The 22792-nt window shown below is 44.1% G+C and overlaps 1 protein-coding gene across 2 annotated transcripts; it reads right to left on the bottom strand.

Moving 5' to 3' along the window:
- Positions 1–958: 958 nt before the first annotated feature.
- Positions 959–22225, bottom strand: ets1 (v-ets avian erythroblastosis virus E26 oncogene homolog 1). 2 transcript variants are annotated; one of them, XM_070970898.1, is made up of 8 exons: positions 21866–22225; positions 10073–10192; positions 9114–9314; positions 8710–8787; positions 8068–8313; positions 6484–6744; positions 1905–2023; positions 959–1459 (listed from the first exon to the last, which is right to left on the bottom strand). In XM_070970898.1, the coding sequence occupies exons 1-8, from the start codon at positions 21930–21932 to the stop codon at positions 1244–1246; spliced, it is 1308 nt and encodes a 435-aa protein (XP_070826999.1). In that variant the 5' UTR covers positions 21933–22225; the 3' UTR covers positions 959–1243. The 2 variants fall into 2 exon arrangements, with proteins under 2 accessions (XP_070826999.1, XP_070827000.1); XM_070970899.1 differs by having other exon boundaries at positions 8068–8265.
- Positions 22226–22792: the final 567 nt, after the last annotated feature.

The following is a 22792-nucleotide window of genomic DNA, read 5'->3' as shown; positions in this document are numbered from 1 at the left end:
ACGGACGGACGAGACTATTCAAACACTTCTAAAGCAACACGAACATGGACAGTGAACTGACAAATGATGCATCTAATCTGCACATTAAACAACTCTTCTTACCAAAGACTCCTGAATTTCCCCACATAAGATTGTCTACAGTTTGCTAATACTGGTGGTATATGCAAAAATGCATAAGTTTCAGTCACAATATGCGTCTCTAACAAGGTGGCAAACATGTACGTAAAGGTGAAAGCGTCAGTTTCAAAAGCAACGGCTACTTTCAGTTGTCTGTCTATCAGACACTCTTGGTATGAGTAACCTCACCAGGTCCTCACACCCTCCAACACACAGGGCCGGCGTCTATAGTGTTGTCTGATAACGAATCTGCAAATTTCAGTTAATGGCTGCTGGAGAACAGAATGGTTCAACTTGGCAACTAATGTTTGGTTCCACTATGATACCTTCATTGACGACGACATAAGAAAAAATAGTATTTCCAATATATGCCTGGTGGGTTTTACATTGGGTGTTCTGAACATCAACAATACGTATAATACTGGCACAAGCATACGCTTCTCGAAAAAATCAGAAACAACACTTTTTGGTCCGAGCTGAAAACTCTCTCTTTGCCAAAGAGAAACAATGAGCGTGTATGTAAATATGACATTATACCTTCCTTAGTTCAGCTTCTACATTTTGGCAACCGCTTTTTTTTCTCAGTGGGAACTTTCCACCCGCTATCTGTTTACCACATCAACGAAATGAATCAGTTTTAGTTTGCTCCTTTTCTCGGTTCTTTCAGACTGTCTGTCTTGGTCCTCTTGTCTCCCCGCTGTGCTACTTAGGCAGAACGGAAGCTGAACTTTATAGTGCTCCATCTGCCTTGAGCTGCTAAATAACGCTCTGTCTCTCTCTCTCTCTCTCTCTCACACACACACACACACACACACACACACACACACACACACACACACACACACACACACACACACACACACACACACACACACACACACACACACACACACCTCAAATGCAACAGGGTAAGAATACAGGCTTTTGGCTTGTGTCTTCATTTTGAAATGTGTTCTGAGAGACAGGAGCTCGAAGGTGACAAAGACCATAATTAGTCATCAAAAACATTTTGGTCCCCAAAAAAAAAACGGTTTACTGACTCTATCAAACAGTTAAGACCACTTTATGAGCCACAGTGCATGCGGCTCCTTAACTTTTGTCTTCACTTCCTTCTTCTTCTATGCTTTCACTCGTCTGTATCGGGCTTTACGTCCAACATGGCATGGAGCTCCTCCGGAGTGTACCCCAGCAGGCTTTTTAAGTCACAGACAAAGCGGTAGACGTAGCGTTTCCCTGATGTCTTGTGGATGATATTCTTGTCATAGTAGTAGCGTAGGCCACGGCTCAACTTCTCATAGTTCATCTTCGGCTTGTTTTTCCTCTTGCCCCACCTCCGAGCAACCTAAAACAGCGCAGGGAATGAGTCTGTCAAGATGATTCATAGACACTTAGAAATATGCCTTGGATGTTTCGACACGGGCTCAGGAGGACTTTGTGAGACTGTTTGCAAATGCAAATGTCTGCATTCTGTATTTATTAAACTTTACACTGCGTCCCAACTTCTTGGGGACTGGGGGGGTCGTACATAACAAATGAAGTCAATTTCAAATCAAAGCCACATTTCTTTTTTAAATCTCATCGTCATCTGAGAATGCAATCATCCACATTTTGAAATAAAACACTACTCATGCAAAACCAGCAAAGCTGACCCTTCCAAAAAGATTGATGGAGTCAAACAAGGCATGCAAATGTTTTTAACAAAGTCAGAAGACATCTTGTTCATCTGGCTAACTACTTAGGACCTCCCAGCACGAGTCCCAGCGACCAGCGGGGTCAAGACCTCTCACCTCATCTGGGTCAGACAGCTTGAACTCCCAGCCGTCGCCTGTCCAGCTGATGAAGGACTGGCAAGACTTGTCGGTCAGCAGCTCCAGAAGAAACTGCCACAGCTGGATGGGGCCGCTGCCTGCAGAACAGATGGGCGAAAAGGTGTGCGTTTAGCTAAAGCTATTTACACTGAGAAGACACATTGTTGTTGATGTGACACTGCATGGATTCAATTTAATAAGTGTGAGGTCACAGACACAAATTCTTTGGTCTTGTTATTGTTACTATTATTAGTTCAATGTTCCTAAGTGCTGTATGTATATATTAATACATCTATTTTATGTTGAGCCTAAATGAAACCCAACACTGCTAAAACACATGTTTAGGAAGAGGAAGACACATAGCATAAAACTAAACAAAATCTATATATTGTTAATGCACTGCAATGATAAGAGATTGAAAGTCCTTGAAAAGTGAAAGAAATACAATCCAGGTCAAAAGGAGGAAAATTTAGTGTCTCGAGAGAGAGAAGACTTTTGCTATGTATGGAAGTGTTAAATATGCATGCCAATTATTCACTTATGTCTGAAAAGGGACAAAGTAAACCTTCTAATCTGGGCCAGACTGAAGTACAGCAGTGGAACCAAATGTCCTCATACGTACAACAGTCCCATTCATCATGTATTCCCTTGTCTGCTTGTTGCCCTGTGCAATACGTGAATCCAGAGCCTGTGTCTCCATGAGTTCCATGCTGATGAAATCACTAGTTTAAAATAAGAGGGGCTGCCTTTGGGCTTCAGCAACACATCTTAGGGACTTCAATCCAGACTGTGTGTGTGTGGGACAGAGTGGTTGCTATGTCATCTGTAATGTTATAATGGATTGCATTTTTTCAGAAATGAAGAGTAATACAATAACCTGTTAAAACTTTATACATCTTGTGGAAAAAAAGGGAGGGAAAGCAGAACAAAGACAACCCAAAAAGAAAAGGCAGGCCTCGTCTCTGAACTAGATTCACTGCAGTACACTTTGATCTTGTGGTTTTTTCGGCTCATACTCGAACCCACCCACTTTTGAGGTTCGCATGTAGAAATCACACCTGCCTATGCAGCACACCGCCTCAGCAAAACTGAAGCCGAGCAAAAGTCACCCCTCTCGAGTGCCTCAGAAAACCAAATGTGCCCTTATACAACACAAACAAAAGCGTTCAAGGAAACAGACATGTGGGCTGAACGCTGAAAATGCTGCTTGCAAGCCCTCTTTGCTCCTGCTAGGATTGGAGAAGGTGCATGACAACAGCCGCCACGACTTTGGAAAATAAGCAGCAGCACGACACTGGGTCTCTTTCAGACAGAAAGCTTTGACTCGCATTCCAAAGGTCTGCTACTGTAACTGCAAGCCCACATAAGGGTGATACAGTGGCCGTTCACCAGCCCCCTGTGCTTTCACGCCAGAATGTAGGCGACCCTTTGACAAAAAAAAAAAAAGAAGTTTCCAAAAATACGTTACAAGTCTGCATGCACAATGGGCCTCATTGAAAAACCATACAGTGTGGCTAAAGGGAGGGTGGAGTGGGGGCTCACATTCACAGTATCTGACCCATGGCACGTCAAATGGGTCTTGAGCATATGCAGCTATAGCAAGACAGCTGGGGGGTGACTGTGGCTGCAGCTGAGGATTCATTTCTAGATTTTTCAAAAAGGTATTTGAATCATGATTCTCACATTTATAAAAGGTAGAACCAGATGATACATAATGTTTTAACTTGATAAATGACTGAAGAAGCAAGACAGAGGAGAGAGAAGATTAAGAGTTCACTGCGTTATAGGCCTGCCTGATGTTACTGGAGACAGAGGTGTGAATGGCAAATTGTCACAGGAAACTAGAGAGATGACAACTGGAGCTTCACTTATCTCTCTGCAGCCTTATCAGGCTCCCTGTCCTCGCTGCAAGTGTCACCTGTCACCACGTGACTGGGACAGGAAACCAAGCAGAGCAAGCTGTCATAAACATCGATCTGGAATTTAACAAAAAACCTGTGTCTTTATTTTGAGGTTTGATTTTTTTTTTGGGTTGAGGTTTCTCTCTCTCACACTCGCTCGCTCGCTCTCCCTTTTTTCCTCTATTTCTTCATCCACCCACACACATATGCACATGGGCACGCACACACACGTACACTCAGAAAAAGCTTCCCTCTCTGAAGGACTGCACTCAACCTTTACGCTGCGCCTAATAACAGCTAGGACCAGAGCAGGCTGCTTGCCACTTTTGCCTTTCAGGAAAATTGGGGTACTTCAGCATGATTTCTTTTTCCATCTTGCTGTTTTCCCATTGTGTAAAAGCTCAGAGGAAGTACATTCTCCTCACTGAGAATACATTACTATGCATTAGGCAGCAAACACTCACCAGGCTTTCACACACGAGCTGTTTGGAGTCTGTAACAACTATCCTACCATAACAACTGAGACATGTAAGACGACAAGATTGAAAAAACTGAAAGCTGTGAGGGCATTTCCACAAGCTTAGGGCAAAAGCAAATTTCAGAAAAAAGGTAGACGTTGTCATAGCTTGTTTAGAAAATCCTGCATCAAACTCAAATTTACGTTAATCTGAGACGTTTCATCCAGAATGTTAATCCTATCTAAATCTGACTGTATCGGTTTATGCATAGTATTTATTTTTATCTATTTATTTTTAGTTTCTCAAATGGGGTGCGGGCAGCAATACAGCCTCTAATGGGTACTAGAGGGGCTTTCAGACTGCCTTGACTCCTCATCATTTGATTATATGTACATTACGACATCTTTCCAGCGTCATTACCGATGAATGACTCATTGTTGTACAAGCGGCTTTTGAACTAATACTCATACAGATGACCAATTAAGATGTGCATACCAACTGTGGGGCAGTCTGCTGATATCTGATGTATGCATTGTGAATGATGTTGCGAATTTGCTTGGATTTCCCCTTTTCCAATGCTGCCAAACTTGCAGCCTTGTGACTCTATTTAAACACTGATGAAAAAGTCCCAAACATTTTAGCGTTAAGAGGCGATTCAGTGTCCGCACTGGAGTTGTTCATCGCTTCTTACGATGCAGATTTTAAACAGCAGTGTGTGTCATACAGACTCGACGGGAACTAAACCCTCTACTCATGACTGCAAAGGTTTAATATGTATTTTCTTCGGCAGCACATGATTTGGAAAGTATCATTTTCAGTGTGTTAATACAAAATTTAACATTAAGAGGCAGTTTGTAGAATACAAGAATAGTTTCATTTGTTGTCGCTAGGCTCACATAATTATAGCAGCAGTGTTTATGGCTTCATGTTAACATGCAAATTCTGGTGAACTCTTAAAAGTAGTAACAGTGGGAGTTTTTTCATGCACCTTTTCGTGACCAAAAACCATGACAGGTGATAAAATAGTGCATTTGCTTTAGAAGAGTTTGCAGATATCTCCACATCTTACTGAACCTGGAGAACATATATAAACCAGCTCTTTAAGCATGCACGAGTATGAAGATGCCTCGTGAGATGAGGAGATAATTCTACACTTGTGTTATATGCAGGGGCAGGCATAAAGTCTATATTTCACCAGCGTTGCTAGGACGACCTGGAAAAATAGGTTGAGATGCGGGCTGCAGATAACAAGAAGTGAAGAGAAGTGAAGACACAACAAAAGAGTGCAAGAGACAGAGAGAGAGAGAAAGAAGAAGAAGGTACGAGTGAAATCTATTCTGTTTCCTGTAATGTGCATGACTCGGGCTGTCAGGGTAAAAGGTGTTGGGTTTTTTTTTTTTGTTTTTTTTTTTCTTTTGGTCTAAAAGCAGTACATTAAGGCACCCCCACATCTGGGGCTTTTGCAGAGCATCAACAAGTTTGTTTACAGCTGCACTGAATTTTATTCCCTGTAGAACTGGTGGCAGGAACTACATTCTGCAGCTTTTGAGAATATTCAATACAAAATACAAAAAAAAAGAGCATGCAAATACAAGTGTGCATCTGGTTTTATGTGCACAGTTGCATTCTGTGAAAAGGACTTGTTAAAGTCTCACCTGAGCTTTTTCCTTTTTTCACTTATTGGTAAATTAATTGTGTAGTCACGGAAGTTTTTTCATGATGTAAATGCCAACAAACAGGATCTTTAAGACTCTGAACTGATAGCATGCAGACGTGAAAATGGTATTTATATCATGAATATCATAAACACTATTATCATTATTATCATTAGTATTAACTGTGTCTCTTACCATGTTTGGGCTCACTTGCATATTATTTATAATAATAATAATATAGTAAACACATGAACCATATAGTTCCACAACATTCAGTAACTTTTAATAATAATACATTTTAATGTATTCAAGTTAATATTATATAATAGAATTATATAATATTAAAGTTAATAATGCATGGATCCCTTTAAGGTGTACCAGTATCAAGGCCCTGGGACTGTGCATGCCGGCTAGCTTAATGACACACCTGAATTGAACAGAGCTATGACGCAGGTATTGGTTACCCTGTGCTTTCCCTGCCATGACATTTTAAAAACGTCTGCCGTGAAAAGGGTCTATAAACTATGTCCTCTAGACATCTTACCTGTGTATCCAGCCAGTGCCGCTGCTGGGATGACGGGTTTATCCTTGCTGAGGTCTGAGCGTTCCCTCACATAGTCTTTGAAAGTGCCCTTGGGCTTGTGGCCATGCAAGGCAGTGGGGTAATCTTCTGAGTCAAAGCTGTCGTATGAAGGTACCCGCTGAAGGCTGCTGAATGAAGACTGGCTGCTCCATGACTGGGTCAATCGGTCACAGCTCTCAAAGCTCTCAATGCTCTCAAAGGAGTCCTGGCCACCGAGCTTACCTGTGAGGAAGGAACCAAGGGAAATGGCAAGAGAGAGAGAAATAAAGTTGTTACAAAAGGAGCAAATTTCAGCATATGACATTTTAAAAACTCTTAAATTAAGACTTATTATATATACACTTATATTATGTATGACTGTCTGACTGATGGATGTGTAGCTACTTTTCATTGTGATGCTTCAATGCATGAATGTTAATTGCTATTGTAAGTTCTCTAACATTTGATGGAGGAGCAATATTTCTATGAGTGACATACACAACACCTTCCCGGTAATTTATGTTCCTTCTCAATGAGCTATATTGTTTTGTACAGTGCTACGTCTCATTCCATTTCACACCTCATTTCCCTTTCACAACCACCATTTGGATTTGATTTTAAATGGAAGACAATCACGCAAATTGCCTTGCTATTTTTGACCTTGGGAAAGATAAGAGGAGTCTTTCAATGGTGAGTCATTATCAAGTGACAGATAATGCGGCACCTCGATTGATGCAGAAATCTTCAAGAGCTGAAATTGAAGCCACATGTGGATCTCAGTGGTGCTAGAAAATTCTTTCCCACGTTGGGAGAGCACAATGCTCAGAAGCTTGGTATGTGTCATGCATGGGGATTGGACCTCATACCTTACAGACAAATGCTTAAAGCACTGGGAGGGAGGCTTGTATAGTGTACATGGCACATGCTATTCATTTATACAGCTGGGGATTTGTGAGGAGAAAATCCTGGCTTTATAGCTATAAATGTAAACCATGCTACTAATTCCTCTGTAAACTATCACTGGGAGAGAAAACACGCTGGTGCATTCAGAAAAGCAAACAGTTTCATGAGAAAGCCCCACGCTTGATAACTGAGGATGACACCTCTATCTCCTTACCCAGAAAGTTGAGTAGAGGAAAGGAAAAAAAAAATTCTTGAAGGTTACACCACTAGAGCTATTTTACATAAAGGACAGGCGGCAAGAGAACACGTTGTGGCTTTGGTTCGTGTATCACTCTGACAAAAACAATAGAGTTTTCTTTTTTTCCCCGACCCAGTCTAGAGTGTACAAGACGGGTATGCTTGAACCACAAACCATCTAGCGGGGCCTGCTTTTCTTCTAATACATGCACACTGATGTGGCATGACATGATTTTGGTAGCTTCAGCACAATCACACGCACACAAGACACCCACACAAACATTCACATGCACTCACACACGCACACATTTATCAAACAAACTGTTAATTTCAACAGAAATGCAGCACACTGTTCACTGCAGTACTAAACCTACGCTGTGCTTACATCTCTACTATATGCCTCATATCTAGTGTGTGACCCCTCACCTCTGCTGAGGCGTCCCACGCACATGTTGTCAGGGGATACCACCTCCTGCTTGACAGAGAAGTAGTCCCCCTGTAGCGGGTTGAGGGGCGTGTCCCGGAGGATGACAGCAGGGTATTCACTCTCATACTTAAGCGTCAGCAATTCCTCTGAGCTGATGGGATGAAGTGTCTGGTAGGACTCTGTGATGAAGCCGGGCTCTGAGTATTCAGAAGGAGGGACACACTGAGCATGCTCAACACCGTAGCCTGGAGACACAAAAGGGAACCGAGTGTAGATAGAACGCAGGCAAGGAAAGCAAGGGGCAAAGCAGAAGAGGAAGATCAATCTTTGGAGAGTGGAGTCATTATCTGTCTTGTGCTGAACTGCTTCCCATAGTGTGAGAATAGTTCATAACAAAACAGCCCTCTGAATGCATAAGATGAATCTTCTAGATTTGAAGCAGAAACATTGATTGAACCTATAGCTACAGGTTTTTTGCTGGGATCTATATCAGTTTTTTTTAATCTTGTACAATGGGGAAAGGTCACTTAATCTTTTATTCACAACACTAAACGACTCCTTTAGCATTTCCATTCATATTTTAGGCACGTATCTTGTGCTATTATACAGAGTGACTGGCTACGAGAGAGACGAGTACTTACTGACAAAGTAGTCTGAGGTATAACGTGATTCCTGGAAGTTGGAGGTCAGTCCATTGATGGGGTAATGCTTTGTATCCTCTTCATGAAAAATAGATAGAGAATGAGTGTCAGTGACCTCGTCATTGATTTCATGTATCATGTTACTGCATCCAGCATTATCAAAAATTAATGACCTGAGCTAAATAGTGTCTTCCCGTTTGGCTCCTGTTACTAAAGCAAATGCCAACATTGTCTTAAACTGGTGCAAGCAGAGATATTACCCTCTGTGACACATGGTTTTCTCACATACACAAACACATGAGATAAAAAGTCTCTGTCTTAAAACCATCTTATAACTCACAAAAATGCCATAAACAAACAGAAAATCAGTATGGTAACTTGTCTCCGGAACAATGTGGTCTTACCTTTCTGAAGCATCTCTAAATGTTCCCAAAGGATGTCACCCACAAAGTCAGGCGCTAAGTCCAGGAAGCGATCCTTCCCCATCGCACACAGGGTGGCTCCGTTCATACAGAACTTGTCAAAGTCAACGTTCTTCAGGCTGAACTCATTTACTGTCCACGTTAGCCACTCAGCCACATGGTTTTCTGTCCACTGTCTGGGATCTGAGGAGGATCGTGATTGTTACATTCACTGTTTACAGGCAGTATTTATGCAGTTTGTTAAAGTAACTTGACATGTATTCAGACAGAGGCGCACATACATCACATACATTCAAACATTCATCTCAACCCCTGATTGTTATGACAATTCAGATTATAGTTATAGCACTACAACACTGCACCACAGCCTGTATTATCACTGTGCGAAAACTAATATCTTTTGTTATGCCGCCAACTATCAAATCGCCTCTGTGGTAAATATATCTACCCATAACAAGTCAATCAACAACAAACGGGGAGGCAGCGGTGGATGTAAACAGCAGCGGTAATGACAAGCCAAAACCATGGTTTGCAGATATAGTATGATTACATAGACACACACTGAGAGTCCTGCTGTTTCCACACAGCATGAAGAGGCTCTGTGGTCGGCCTCCATTTAGAAGGCTAAGTCGTTATTTTACTGTCTGTCTCTGCGTCTACATTCTCTGGATGCTGCAGTCAGTCAGTCTGCCTGGAGTGAAATGTACAGTATGTAATGTGAGGGCACTGCTGGAATAACTGGGTGTCTCCTGGTTTTCAGGGAATCCTTCAAAGAGATGCCTTTACTGAGTGATCTAAAGCCGTGATGTGAAGTGATCTGACGACTGTGCGTGCCTGGCATGTGACAAATCCAGGTGGTTTTGAGGGCTCATGCTTTACTGATAAGATTTCGTTTCCCCAATGAAAATGTTTAAGGTGTTATAAGAAGAGAAGCAGCTTACCTTTGGGAATACCCAGCCGCTGCTGTTCCTTTGTGAAGCCACTGAAGGTGGCCTTCAGAGCCTGGGACATCATCTCTTTACTTCCTGGAGTTAGCAGGGGGACATCTCCACACTCCGGATCTGCCAAACACAAAATGCAAAGACCATTGATTATGATATTATTTTGAGTAATGTCAATATCTATTCCGTTTGGGATTACAATTAGTAATAGGCTAATATTATATATTGCTTTAATTATTATTGACAATCCAAGCCATGACAATGCATTCTGCATTTCATGCTGATAATGCTTACTGAATGAAAAATTGAATTGAGACGGGGAGAGGGCAGGAAAGACAGACTTGTAAATGTGGTTCAGTTAGATACCCACACAGACACACACACACACACACACACACACACACACACACACACACACACACACACACACACACACACACACACACACACAGACAAACAAAATCAACACAGTTGTATTTGACCGTGATCAACAGCATGGCTCAACAATTACATCTTGTCTAGACAGACACCGTCTCCGTATCAGAGCCGATCCATGTAAACAAGAGCTGTCACACTGTCTAATCTAAAGTGTTTAAAAACTGAGCATGTGGACTACTTTTGCACAAAGATACACATGTTTCAGTAGGCTGAATAACAGAAAGTGGAAATTATTTTATGTCGTTTATAAACAGAATTTAGCGCATGGTGAGTTCAGGAAATGTCCTACAACCACTTTTTAACAATTGCCTCCAGTTTCTGGCATTTCAGGCATTGTCTTGAGGTAAATCCCACTCATCTGGCACTCTGCATTAAAATAAACACAAGTTTATTTGCAAATACTACAAACACAAACCTCAAACCTATCCGCACATTCTGGGTGGGAGAGCCGCGCCTGGTGCCCATCAGTGACACCATGACCCCCTCTAGCCCTCCTACCATGTTGCCCCGACACAGTGGGTCTACTGTCACCGGACCAAGCAAGGGGTCAAACATTCTGAGAGGTCAAGGGTCGAGAGATGAGGTGATGATGTCACCGTGGCTGCTGGCGGGTGGCTAGCAGAGTTGGGGGTGGGCTGTCTTGATGGTCTCAGTCACACACTAGGGTTACTGTTCTCTGCTCACAGCCAGTGGGCACCCTGTGTGGAACAGAGCTCCCTTTGATGGCTTTAAACAGTGCCTGATGACTCGCACTCATCTAATTAGATTGACCAAGCTGCAGAAGTATGGCATGAGGGGGGGAAAGCAAGGGCGATGACAAGGGGAGAAAGGGAAAGACCCCCGGGCCACTAACATTAGAACAGACTGCTAAAGACTAATCTGGCCAAAACTGAACAAATGACTTGTAAATAGGCACAAAACAGCTCTGTAGAGTTCTGATTAACTGACATGCCTTTATCACCCAATCTACAAAGCGCCCACACTCATTTACACAACAAAGACAGACATGATCTGTTAGCGAATGCAGTATGGTCGACCGGTCTTGTCTAATCAACCTGGGTGGGGTAAAGTGCAAAGCTTCAACAGACCACAGGGCATCTAGGGGCTTCAGCAGGTTACCAAGGGTTCAATCGGGCTTTGCTTTTGGCAGCGTTTCTCATCCCTGTTGTCCCTCTCCATTGTTAATCATTGAAAAATAGATCACCAAAGGCTTGAAGGCAAAGTGGTGATGAAGATAAGTTGTGTCACTCCTCTCGCAGCACCAACATTCGTCGAACCCAGATGTCCTGGCATCTCCTCCCGCTGGTGGTTTCATCTGCCAGCAGTGCACTGGGGCAACATACAGTTCATGCTTGTTTTTGCCACTCGCTGACGTCTCGACCTCGTCTGGAATGCACAGCAGCTGTCCCTACTTCGCCCATGTAACCAATGTCTGTCTGGCTGTTTGTAAAATTAGGTCTCCCACTTTCTTTTTTCTGTCTTTGGCTCTTTTTTTCCCTCTCTTTTCTCCCTCTAAAGAAAGAAACCCCACAACGGGCCCATGACAGAGGACAGACAAGAGCTCTTCGCTTCTTCATGTGATTCAATTAGGCCTGTAATAATATATTGCTCTCTGTTACACTGTGAACAAACAGAAACTTATTCATTCAAGTCAAGACAGAAGAGCTGAGAATAAACACTGTTTTACAGTCTCACATAAGGCCTCAGTTAAACTATTGTCAGACACAGCTCACACACCAAAATAAACTGTGCAGTTTCACAGTGAAAATAAGACCTGAGCGAGCTGTCTTTGTGTATAAGTTAACCCTGACAGCAAGACAGTGTGAGCCTCTGCTGAGCTCATTTTTCTTTTAAGCAGTGTTGGTAGTACAAAAACGTGCATGTTGCAAACGGCTGCAAACTGAGATGGGACTGGGGCTCAGACAGTCTGTGCTTTGATGTGAAGGCGAGGGGCGAACTGCGGCAGTTTATTTAAGCTGGATCGAGTGGAGTTTGTCTGCACTTTCGAACCGTTTACGCCCCTCCCTCTCCATCGCTTTTATCAACCCAACCCCAGCCTGTATTTGCCTACACAGACTTGAACCCACTTAAGCACTAAATCCTCCATCAAAGACACTCAACACCATCGCGCATGAGAACTACCATTAGACTCTCTGAAGAGAGAAATATGCGCACCATGATTATAGAGCAAATTAAAATGTGAACTGCAATTTGTGTGATTTCTTTTGTTTTTATTTTCAATGACTTGTTCCCCCCTGTTTAAAATGAGCTTGAAGTGGCATTTTTGTTTGTTGTGTTGCAGCAATTTTGGACTGTTCAGTGACAAAGACAAATTGCACTTTCAACAAAGCATTTTACTTTTTTAAGTGTATCGTACACAATTAAATGCTTTGTGGCATTTTTGTGAACTGATTTGAAATCTGAAAAATGTGAAGCTGAAGACAAAGCAACCCTAAACGGCAAATAAAAGACCTAAAAGTGCAATGATAATAGAGCAGTCTCCGTGGTGAATGATCCATATGAAAGTTATCTGCGGCAGAGCTAATGTACAGTGCGCATCCATTAGTGAGAGACGAGCTCAGATCTAGACAATCTCTAGTAAATGATGAAGTCCTGATAGGATTTCAATGCCTGCGAGTCCCATTAGATACAGAATGGTCAGTCCGTACTGAGAGTTAGAGCATCCACAAGTCATCACTTTCCACATTAGACGGTGTGGGTCTGTCCGCAAAATGAGTCCCATCCACTTAGCTCACGAAATGTGGGAGTGGGTGTAAATCACGGGCAACATTATGGTATTCGCATTTCACTAACAAGACTGAGAGTAAAAAGAGCGTCTGAGGTGAAAAGTAAGAAATGAAACCAGTTTCTTCTAATGATGTAGAAGGAATCATAAGTCAATCTATTCTGAGAATGACTGATAAAATGAGACTGACTGTCTAGATGTACAGTAAAAAGGTATTGATTAGCCACTCCCCTCTTACCATGAGATGAGTAATGGACAGGCTGCTGAGTGTGACGATGGTATTTTCCTCCAGGGATTCTCACTGACTGACTGTACACACTCACTATCCTGCCCTTGTGACCGAGCCCCAGCCCAACCTTAGACGGCGGGTCTGTTAAACTGACACACATACAAGTGCATATCTATACACACACATGAACTAAATTAGCAGTCCACTCCGCCTGTGCGCCAGAGCGTGGGCGTGAAATTGGGATTTTTGTGACTGGGGCCAAAGTCTGTGGGGCTGGAACAGGCAGGGCTGGGCAGGGCAGGATAGGGCTGGGGAAGATAGCAAGGGAGCATCTTGGGTGGGTGAGCGGAGTGGGGGGATGAGTCACCAGCCTGTAATATGAACCCATCACAGGACAAGAGAAGCGGGGAGTGGGCACAGCGGAGAGAACAAGACAGAAAGACGGAAGAATGAATGGGAGGTCTCATAAAGCTCCCTCTCTTCTCATTGTCTCTGGAGTGACATCACAGTGGGATCAGTGCCATCTCCCAGCCTCTGGCGGAGACTCAGTTCATTCATAAAAGCCTGGACTGCTGCCTCCACACAGAATGATGCAACGATACAAGCAGAGCAGGCAACCAGACCCAACAAATAAGGGACAATATGCTTTCTATCATGTCACAGAGCTAAAAATAGCCCTATAGAGCTTATCCAATGAGTGGGTGTGTGTTGCTGTGTGGAAAAGAGAGTCGGCTGTGGTATAAGAAATGAGAATGGCATCTAAAAGGCTATTCAAAGCTGGGCTTTTGAGTGGTGATATACGTTACGGTCAGACAGTCGTTTGTTTATATCAGCGTCAAAGTATGTTTTAATCCATGTCTCCCTCTCTATGGCCTTCTGTAGCTGACTGTATGGTGGGTTTTTTTTTTCATCAGCACAAGAGTCAATTTCCTGTGGCTAAGTTGCCATTTCCTGTGGGAAGTGAGGTGAGTTGTGGGTTCAGGTGAGGGTCAAATATTTCAGAACCACCACTAAGGCCTCGCACCTTTCCTGAATAACCCTGCATGCACACAGGTATATGTCAGCGGGGTCACGACATGCTGCAGGGAAAAAGAGAAGTGGTCTTGGCTACTTGCCAAGGGCTGATAATCGTGTCTTTAAGGCAGACCAGTCTGCCCACAGCAGCCCAAAGGTGACAGTGGTATCTGAGAGAGCCTTTGATGGAGATCCATATCTGGACCCCTGGTCTCAGAACGCAGGGTCATAAACCCAACCAACATGAAGGGGGCCCATTCAGTGCTACAGGGTGATAAAGTGGTAGCTGAGGGCTGTAGTGGAGCGAGAGGAGGAGGACGGGGTGGCAGTCTGGTTTTGAGAGGGCTGCTTGTTCAGACAGCCACTCCGCTGTTTAGATTTCCATCTCAATGCCAAGGACCAGGAATAGATGTGTAGGCCTGGCTCAAGCTGATGTGAAGAAGCCAGACCAGGCCTAAACCCAAGCCTGCTGCAACACAGGACAGTGCAAACCTAAAGAGATCCAATTCACAGTCCAGAACTGTCCCACTATCATGTGCTGAAACACTAGTTTTATTCTTAGGTCTTCACCACTGGATTCTGGCTGCCCTCTGGAAGCACAAGCCTGTGGTGGTGAACAGCAGCTGTGCGGGACAAGGCCACTACTGCTGACATCTGTCTTTGGCCATGTAACTAGAGTTGTCCAGGATCATCACCACCACAGACATACCGGCTACTGAAGCAGACTGTAAGTGAGACTAATACTCCATAGCTGCCTTGCTGTCTTTCTTTCTTCCACTCCCCCCATCTCTGCAATCATATTAGCTTCTGATGTGAAAGTGCATTAACTCTACTGTTTATGCCTAAGTCTCAGCGCTTGATATGACATTACCTCTGAGCTTGAAATGATACGCGCCATTGCCAACAGACGCTAAACATATTTTTGCTAAAAGCTTGATGGAAAGTCTTTCCTTTCCAAAAGAACGAGGGAAACTGAGACAGGGCACTTTCAGCAGGATTTGGCTCTGTGTTGCTTACTTAACTGCCAACGAGCTTTGTTGCCCTGTGATCCTTAACAGTGTGAAAAGGCCTGTTTTTTAGGCATGCCTCAGCTGTTAGGAGGTTGAGCAACAGTACTGTACTTCTCACAACAGTCCATGGTACAAGCTTTACTTTGAGAAGGCAGACCAATCATTCTGGAACAAGCTAAAGCCTGATATGCACTCATGCACACAACGTGAAGGTTTTCCGTGGCCTCCATATGTTAAATATTTACAATGAAAGCACCAGTTAGTCCAAAAGGATCTGACTGTCTTGTTTTATCCATCAGTGGGAGACATAGTGGCAAGAAAAGGGAACTGACAAGCGAGCACCGCACTGGAGAGTGCAGGTGGTGCAAGCCAAGCTGCATCCAGGCTCGCTGCCCTCCCAGGCTCCATCCCTGTTGTAAACAGACAGGGGATGCTCTGGGGGAACTGTTTAGGCGTTAAACCAAACACACGACATATCTGACAAACAGTTTACGCTCCGTGTTGCATTTTTTCCACAAAACATGGTGCCTGCCCCATTTTTAGTCCAAACTGATACATTCCACAACCAGGTCCCTGATAAAAGTGTGAATTTTGTGGGACAGTACGCAGCCACACATTCGCACACAGCGATGGGATAGGTTGCAGCTTCTTTTGTGCAATATATACGCCTATAAGTGTTGTAGTGGCTGGGTCTAATTATACATCACTCATATATAAGAGCTTGTTGCTTGTTTGAAGGCAAGCTATGGGCGACAGATGGATACTTGATAAATAAATTCCCTCCAGACCGCAGTGTTTTCATGTTGCGTGCCTCACATTCCACCTCTGTTTTACAATCACTAATGTGCTTCTCACAGCTTTCTTGTTTTCCTCTAATGTGACCAAAAATGACTTGTGGTCCAAGTGGCAAAATGGTTTCAGCTCAAGATGATGAATTACCCTTCTATTTTAAGCTCAGAGTAGGCTCCATGGCTAATAGGAGCATAAAACATCAAACATCTGGCCACATCTCTCTTCCTTTATCTTATTTAAGATATGCGCGTTATTTTTCATGACGATATAAAAGCTTGAAGCTTTGGCTGACTCTGCTGATTAGAAGATGTAAACCGTGATTTGATAACTGGAAAGTTACAACTCGGCGTTTTGCAATAAGAGATGGAGGTGATTTCCTGAACATGCGCATATTATTGCAGATGTGTAAACTCATGCTCACCACTTCTATCTATCTCCCTCTCTCTGTTTCTATTTCTCTCTCTTAGACTCACACACGCACGCAGATAGGCTGTGACTCATTCCAGCAAAGAATGACTGGACTTCAGGGGATATCGTGCTGCTTCAATTGACAATGTGACTGGTTATGATGAAAGCAATGACCATATCTTGTAAAATTCCTGCTCAATGACTCAGACTTTGTCATGGTTAATTGTAACTATGCATAAAACAAACACATGTTTCAGGCAGCAAACAGAGCATCTCTAATGAGGATGTATCGGAAAATCACTTCATCAAAAGATCATGTTTCACCAACATGATGACAACCCATGTCTGAAAAAAAATAGATACAAGGCAGGTCGGGATAGGCAAACAAAGGAACCCTGCTGCTTTTACTCGCCTAGCTAAACTCCAGCGGCGGCCTAAAAACTTCCACTGAGTCCCGTTCCCCAACCTCCTCCATGGCTGCCAGAACACACATGTGCCTCCCATTTCACTGCACCGCTGAGGCAAAACTCATCATGAGCGCCACAGAGTCGCACCTACACAGCAGAGCCAGCCACCCACGCAAGCACACCCTTCTTTATCATTCTTTGCCTTGGCAGGCCAGTCAATCAATACAACTATAACTGCTGTAGGTCTGATACACATGAAGTCTGTGGCTGTGCCCCATTTGTTCACCTGATTACAAAAGCAGCATGCAATGCGTGTTGACTCCACAAACAGGTGGTGTGCAGCAAACGCAGACAAAAGCGAAAACAAGGGAAGAAAATCTGGAACATACAGTGCACAAAATGAGTGACATGGCCCTTTCAAGGACAGAACATCTTTGGTGGAAAAGACCCGCTGCCTTTCAGGACAGCGGACTGATTCTCAGAGCAGGCACGTTTCTAAACTAGCCCAGTTTCCATTCCATTATAAGAAACTGAGCTGCTAAATGTGGAACCATAAAAACGAAACAGCAACGGAGCAAGCGGACAAAAAAAGTTACAAAGCGCTCAGGACGATGTTGAGATGAGTGGGCGGCTGTGGAGCCATTTTGGGGCAGTGTCAGGCCGGTTAGGGTTCATGGCCAGACTGGTAATACAGGGAGGGGAGAGGCCTGTGGTAGCAAAAGCCAGTAAGTGAGCCAAACAGACGCACAGCGTCGGACAGCCAGTGGCGTGTGGTGCAGCAGGCGTCTAGTGCCATGACTCAGGGATTACAAGCAAGGAATGACTGGGGATGGGACAAAGTGCACTCACCAGGAACTCACTATACACCACATCAAGGCGTCATGAAAGAAACTCATGTGGCCAACAGAAAGACACTGGAAACAGAGGAAGAAAGGGAAAGGAGGGGGAGGAACACAAGAGGAGGAATTGTGTGTGTGGGTGGTGAATGATTGAAAAGAGTTGTATGTTATAAAAAAAAGCTTGTCAATGCTTTATTTCTCCTGCCAAGAACATGTTTTCATTTGTTTTGGTTGTTGGCTTTTTGTGGAATGTGAGTAAAGCAAGATGCTGTTGAGGACATTGTATTTTGATCTCTCATTAATTCTTCTAGCATAGCGAAGACTATTCACTAGCATCATATCAACCACACCTTGGATGCCCCCCCCCCCCCCTCCCCACCATATGCTTACTATTTAGCAGACTGCTGTATCTGGTGCTAACACGCCTTACTTTGTGACTAAGCTTTATAAGTAAAGATTAAGGCGTGTAGTCACCAGGGAAGTGCTGTGATAGGACCACGCAGTATAATGGTTTTATGTTTATATGGGCAGCGCAGCAGATGACTGGCTGAAGGAGTAATGAATGAAACGCCGACTGAATGGGGGATAACCCATTTGATGTAACACAGTGGCATCACTGAGCAGCTCAGGGAAGAAAAAAAGACAAGGTCATTGTGGAAACTCACAGACAGCTACTTCACGAGTATATGCCCAGTCTGTTGACAAGTCTGACCAACACAGGGAGGCCCATTGAGGAGGCTGGTATCTGTTGCCCTCTAGGCACAAGCATGGCCTGGTCAGACACTATTCAATGACATATGGGTGATGCCCTGAACTCTGGACTGACTAATCAAATTTTTGGCCCATATCATCCCCATTTTGACACATCAAATGGAAAACGGACTGGTTTGCTCAGTTTGGCCCGATTCATTGACAGACCACATCAAGAGGAGACTGGATCACCCAAACAGTGTTTGCACAGCTGCCAGGCAGCCACGCACACTCAAACATTGGCATACATTACACTGTGCTACTGAAGGAGTGCTGACACAAACACACCGAAGCAAAAACCTGAAGCTTATGTAACACCTTCTATTCTAACACAAGCTACCCCTCTCCACACCACACCAACATGGGAGGCACCCTGGAAAAGAAAGTCAGCGAAGCCGTTCTAAGAGTCATTTGTGTGGCATGGCCTGTGTGTGCTTGTGTGTGCATACTGTATGTGGTCGGGCGTGGAGCGGGATGCCTTATAAGGGTTCACAGCAGAAGCATCAGGCATGCCAGTTATAACAAACAAGAGCGTTTTGATCAGATAAAAGCGGGCCTCCCACTCATGCTCCTTCTATGCCTCCATGCATGCCACCCAGCAGGGCACAAGCATTCCTGTCAGTCGCTGAACCCTGACCCTGACGAACGGAGAAGCAAAGTAAGAGGGGGACGACTCACTCAGGTCTACAACAGATAACTCCATGTGCTGTAAATGACTGGCAACTCTGTTTGCTCGGATAACCACAGAACAATGTCACTGGAGTACACTTTAAGACTTCACATGAACTTCAGCAACATCAGGTGCTTGTGCTTTCATGTCTATAATTTCACAATCCAACACCTTCACCCTGAAGTCATGCCCTCCTCATCTTTAAAACCTGCCTCTGCAGAGCTGACAGTTTTGTTATGGTTACATGATGCTTTCGATAATAAGCTAGCATGATCTGTGTTGCACTGAAGTAACTGTGCTCTGTCAGGAACTGCGTGCTATAGCTGAGCAGAGGAATGAAAGCTTTGCGGAACTTTAGATGCCTTGTTTGGATGCACCTCTGACCCTGGCAGTGTGTGAGCACTTTAAAAGGAATTACCTCCACTGGAGCCAGGGAGGATAGGCCTCGGTTAAACTGACATTAGCTGCACTTCTGTCACAAGGAAAAACAAACAATATAGTAAGGTGGGTCGGAAGCCACTTGAGCCTGCTAGTGGGGGGTATATGTATGTACAGTATGAGGTTGTAGGTGTTTGGAGAAGAAAAGAAAAAGAAAAGACAGCATCTGTAGATCTCATATTGCCGTGAAAAGGCAAGCAGCCTCGTCCAGTGGGACGGCTGCAAAACAACAAATGCATTCTGGCTTTGTGTGCAGCACTTATCTCTTCAGCAAGTTATAAGCAAAGAGGCTGCCATGCTCCTTGACATGCCTGCAATACAGAACATCACTGTTTTGTCTCTTTAGGATCAGGAACAGCCTTGGACTTTGCACTTATCTCGTAAGCATGGGAATACCAAGGAGAGAACAGAACAGTGTGTGTGTGTGTGTGTGTGTGTGTGTGTGTGTGTGTGTGTGTGTGTGTGTGTAGGTGTGTGTGTGTGTGTGTGTGTGTGTGTGTGAGAGAGAGAGAGAGAGAGAGAGAGAGAGAGAGAGAGAGTCGTGGAGAAAAGATGTGTTTGTGTGAAGTTGCGAACTGCTCCTTGGCAGCCTCAGCTTGACCCAAATGCACCCGAGTGAGTGTAAGCAGGGGCGAGCGTTGCAAAACCGTTTTGCAAGATAGCGCTACTCTTTGGCAATTTAACTGCAGCTGTCAGCACTTTTTATGAAGTTTGTGAGATGTGTATGTGTGAATGTATGCTCTGCAGGTAGTGAAGAGAAGGTGGTTAATGTGGTGAGTCACAGCCCCTTAGTGGGTCAACACGTGCAATTAGTATCAAATTTCCATGATGCATCAATGTTGCTTGCTGCTGTACTAACACCACCTGAGCTGCAAAAGCACAAGGGGGATTAGTTCATGTAAAAAGCTGCTTAATGCAAATTATCCAAACATGCCGCCATGTATAACACCACTCTGTGTAAAAGTGAGAAGTGAAACCACACAAAAGTTTAAAGCCAAACACAAACACAGCTCACAGTTGTGGGCTTCCCTGTACGTGCCCTGGACTACCCCTGGAGCAAGCCAAGTCTTCCAGGCGGCGGGGTCAGAGAGGCAAGCCTCAGCACTGCAGATTCATCACCTCAGCCTGCCTCTCCTTCCCTCTGGAAAGTCAGTTTCAACCACTGTGGAGGAGGGGGAGGTAGAGGAGACAGTGGGGCTGGTGGGGAGGGGAGTGATTAGGCACTACTGCCTGTCTCCCATGCCGGCTGGGCAGAGTGCCCTGGCTCTCCCAGTGTAGCACTGGATATCGGGTCAGAGATGGGCGCTTAGATAGAAGAGAGAGAAGATGGAGATAGATCCCCAGTGAGACCAAAGCAGGATGAAACAGAGGGGTATCACTTGTACATCAGAGCTGCAAAGCATGTATCAAGAGCCAATCTGAGCAGCACAAGTCCAAAACAAAACTGAACTTACAGGAGGCTGCACGTTAAAAGCAAATCAGAAAATAAAAACAATTCACATGATTACTTTAAAACATGCAGTGTGTCTTATAGTGTGTCAGCAGCTTGAAAGCATATCAAAACACTGGAAATGTCACAACAATGTCTGGATGAATGCAACCTTTTTTGTTCATGTGACCATTTATTTTGCCTACAGTACGTCTACTTTTGTGATCAATGTCAACAAATGTAAGAACTTTTTCATTATAGCCCTCGTTTCACAAACATCACAATGTAAATTATATACATATAAACGGCACACCAGTCGGGGCCGATTCATTCAGTCAAAATAAGTAACACACACACTGGCTCTATAGGCTATTGCATGACTGTAGAGCCTCCGGCGTGACTGCATTTCTCTCAAGTATTGCGTGCTGTCCAATATTGAGCAACCAACAGCGTCTTCACACTGAAACACGTTCAGGACGTTATGTCCCTTTCGGCGCATCTACTGTAATACCGAGAACGATCACGCAAATCCACGCAATGAGCCATCTGGTTACGTTACAAGGAAACATTGCGGAGTACTGTTAGTCTCGTGTTAGCTGTCACAGAAGAGTTGTGTTACTCACCATCCGTTTTTTCAGTCTTTATGATTGTTAACGTCGGTTTCATATCGACAGCTGCCGTCATGACCATCAGATCAGTGGGACTTAACACCGCCGCGTCCCTCTTTTATTCTAACAGTTCCAAATAAAACTCAATGTAAGGGGAAAATCTTCTCCTCCTGTGGAGCCCCGGTTAATTCTAGTGGCCGGCTTGGTTTTAAGCTCTCCTCTCGTTCTACAAAAATTAAAAAAAGAAAAAGGAAAAAAAAAAAAGGAAACACACAATTTCAGTTTATTTTAGCCCTAACTTATCTTTCTCTCTCCGGTACATGTACACACTCCCTCTTTTCCTCGTTCTTTCTTACTCTCTCTCTCTCACACTCACCCCTTCCTCTCTGTCTCTGGCTATGGGCGTTGCATTGCTCAGAGCCGGAGTTCGACGACAGCTGAAGGGGGCGGTGTTTGGGGCTGACTTGCCAGTTGATTCACAATTCAATTATAATGCCCCCCCCCCCCCCCCCCCCCCCAGCACATACACTCATATACACTCACAGACACACACTACTCCCACCGACTGTCTCTGTGAGAATCCACTTGTACCAAGACCCCTTCGCGTCATCAGACGCAGTTACGACTCAACACGTTCCCTCAGTTTGCTCGCCTTTTCCAGGGATGAGGAACACTCTGGAGATGTTCGAGCTGCTGAGGAGCCTGAGGGAGGTCTGCATCCACCACTACCCAAACATGACAACAAACAATTTGTTCAACAACTCACTCAATAAAATATTGAAAATCAAGTCTGAAAAATATTAATAAATTACAAATGGCAGCATGTGCTGGAATACCGCAGACACACTGAAGGGAACAAAAGCAGCATGTTGGGGTACAATGAATGCTAGCTGCCATGTTTGGCACTGTGAGCTCTTATAGGATCATTTTTGAACAGCATTG

Source organism: Chaetodon trifascialis, chromosome 9 (genome assembly GCF_039877785.1).
Source record: "Chaetodon trifascialis isolate fChaTrf1 chromosome 9, fChaTrf1.hap1, whole genome shotgun sequence".
NCBI lineage: Eukaryota > Metazoa > Chordata > Actinopteri > Chaetodontiformes > Chaetodontidae > Chaetodon > Chaetodon trifascialis.
The sequence above is the reverse complement of the archived record's forward strand: the minus strand, read 5'-3'. Positions and strand labels throughout refer to the sequence as shown.

Coding starts and splice junctions, on each gene's coding strand:
- ets1 (XM_070970898.1), bottom strand. CDS start 21,932: ATGGTCATGACGGCAGCTGTCGATATGAAACCGACGTTAACAATCATA. Junction 8,788..9,113: donor TTTAGAGATGCTTCAGAAAG/GTAAGACCACAT, acceptor TTTTTCATGAAG/AGGATACAAAGCATTACCCC. Junction 1,460..1,904: donor AGCTGTCTGACCCAGATGAG/GTGAGAGGTCTT, acceptor GCGCTGTTTTAG/GTTGCTCGGAGGTGGGGCAA.